This window comes from Propithecus coquereli, unplaced genomic scaffold (genome assembly GCF_000956105.1).
Source record: "Propithecus coquereli isolate 6110/MARCELLA unplaced genomic scaffold, Pcoq_1.0 Scaffold592, whole genome shotgun sequence".
NCBI classification, from domain to species: Eukaryota; Metazoa; Chordata; class Mammalia; order Primates; family Indriidae; genus Propithecus; species Propithecus coquereli.
This window is the reverse complement of record NW_012151863.1, coordinates 410,833-411,947: the sequence shown is the minus strand read 5'-3', so window position 1 is coordinate 411,947 and position 1,115 is coordinate 410,833. Positions and strand designations below refer to the sequence as shown.

At 44.3% G+C, this 1,115-nt stretch overlaps 1 protein-coding gene across 2 annotated transcripts in view; it reads left to right on the top strand.

Annotated features, from left to right (window-relative positions):
* The first annotated feature begins 1,012 nt into the window (after positions 1-1,012).
* SEC61A1 (Sec61 alpha 1 subunit (S. cerevisiae)) overlaps positions 1,013-1,115 on the top strand; it is a 12,303-nt gene continuing 12,200 nt past the window's right edge. The window contains exon 1 of one of the 2 annotated variants that reach the window (XM_012658968.1): positions 1,013-1,087. In XM_012658968.1, coding sequence (XP_012514422.1) covers positions 1,037-1,087 — 51 coding nt within the window. In that variant the 5' untranslated portion in view covers positions 1,013-1,036. Of the gene's footprint in view, positions 1,103-1,115 lie in introns of both variants that reach the window. The other variant, XM_012658969.1, reaches the window with a different exon arrangement.

Genomic DNA, 1,115 nt, shown 5'->3' with positions numbered 1-1,115 from the left:
AAAATTAGCCGGGCATGGTGGCGCATGCCCGTAGTCCCAGCTACTCGGGAGGCTGAGGCAGGAGGATCGCTTGAGCCCAGGGGTTGGAGGTTGCTGTGAGCGAGGCTGACGCCACAGCTCTCTAGCCCCGGTGACAGAGCCAGACTCTGTCTGTCAATAAATAAATGAATACATACATACATACATATATAAATACATACATACATATATAAATACATACATACATACATGCTGAATTCAGGACCGAGGTATTTGCAGTTGCATTGTAATGCAGCGCAGAAGCTGTGATAACGAGATAAGTCTTCGTTGTAGAGAATAATAAGACGTGGAAAAACTCGAATGCTTTATAAACACATGAAATGAGGCCGTTTCTTTCCATTGATAACATTCTTTAGAGGATGTAATTTTTTTTTCAGCTGCATCTTTTTCATATCCGTAGGTTACGAATATGCGCCCAAAAAATGTGACGGTGTTTCGTATGCTCCAGCCACTCACCCGGGGGGCTGGGGAGGGTTTTGAATGAGTGCGTTGATACTGCCTTTGATTAACTCACGCTTAAAATATGGTTCGGATTAAGTCGGAAATCAGTTGGAGGTACAGCTTATTTAACGTAATGGAAAGTAGAGATTCATTCCCAGGTAGATACAATTGTATCGGCCGACTCTGGAAATGATTGGAACGTTATCCTTTTTTATTAACTCACGAACAGGCAGAGACCTCTCTTATCTCCCTAAAACCAGAGTGAATCTGTTTATGTTGAATTTAAACGCAACAGTCTGTTTAGCTGCCACGTGACTTCCTGAACAGAATGAGGTGTCGCCTGGTATTGCTGAACAGAAGGAATTGAATTATACTGGAAATGCTGATATTTTGGGGTTGTTCTCTAAGTTCAGAGATGCCAGCAAGCTGAAGCCCGTCGGCTTTCTGTAAGGGGTACCCAGTCGGATTTTGCTCATTCGTTTTTTTTAAAATAATGCTGTCTTTTCCAAGCTAATACGGGCTGTGCTTTGCCTCCCCCTGTTCTCAAGGCACCTTGATGGAGCTGGGAATATCTCCCATCGTCACCTCCGGCCTCATCATGCAGCTCCTGGCCGGAGCCAAGATCATTGAAGTCG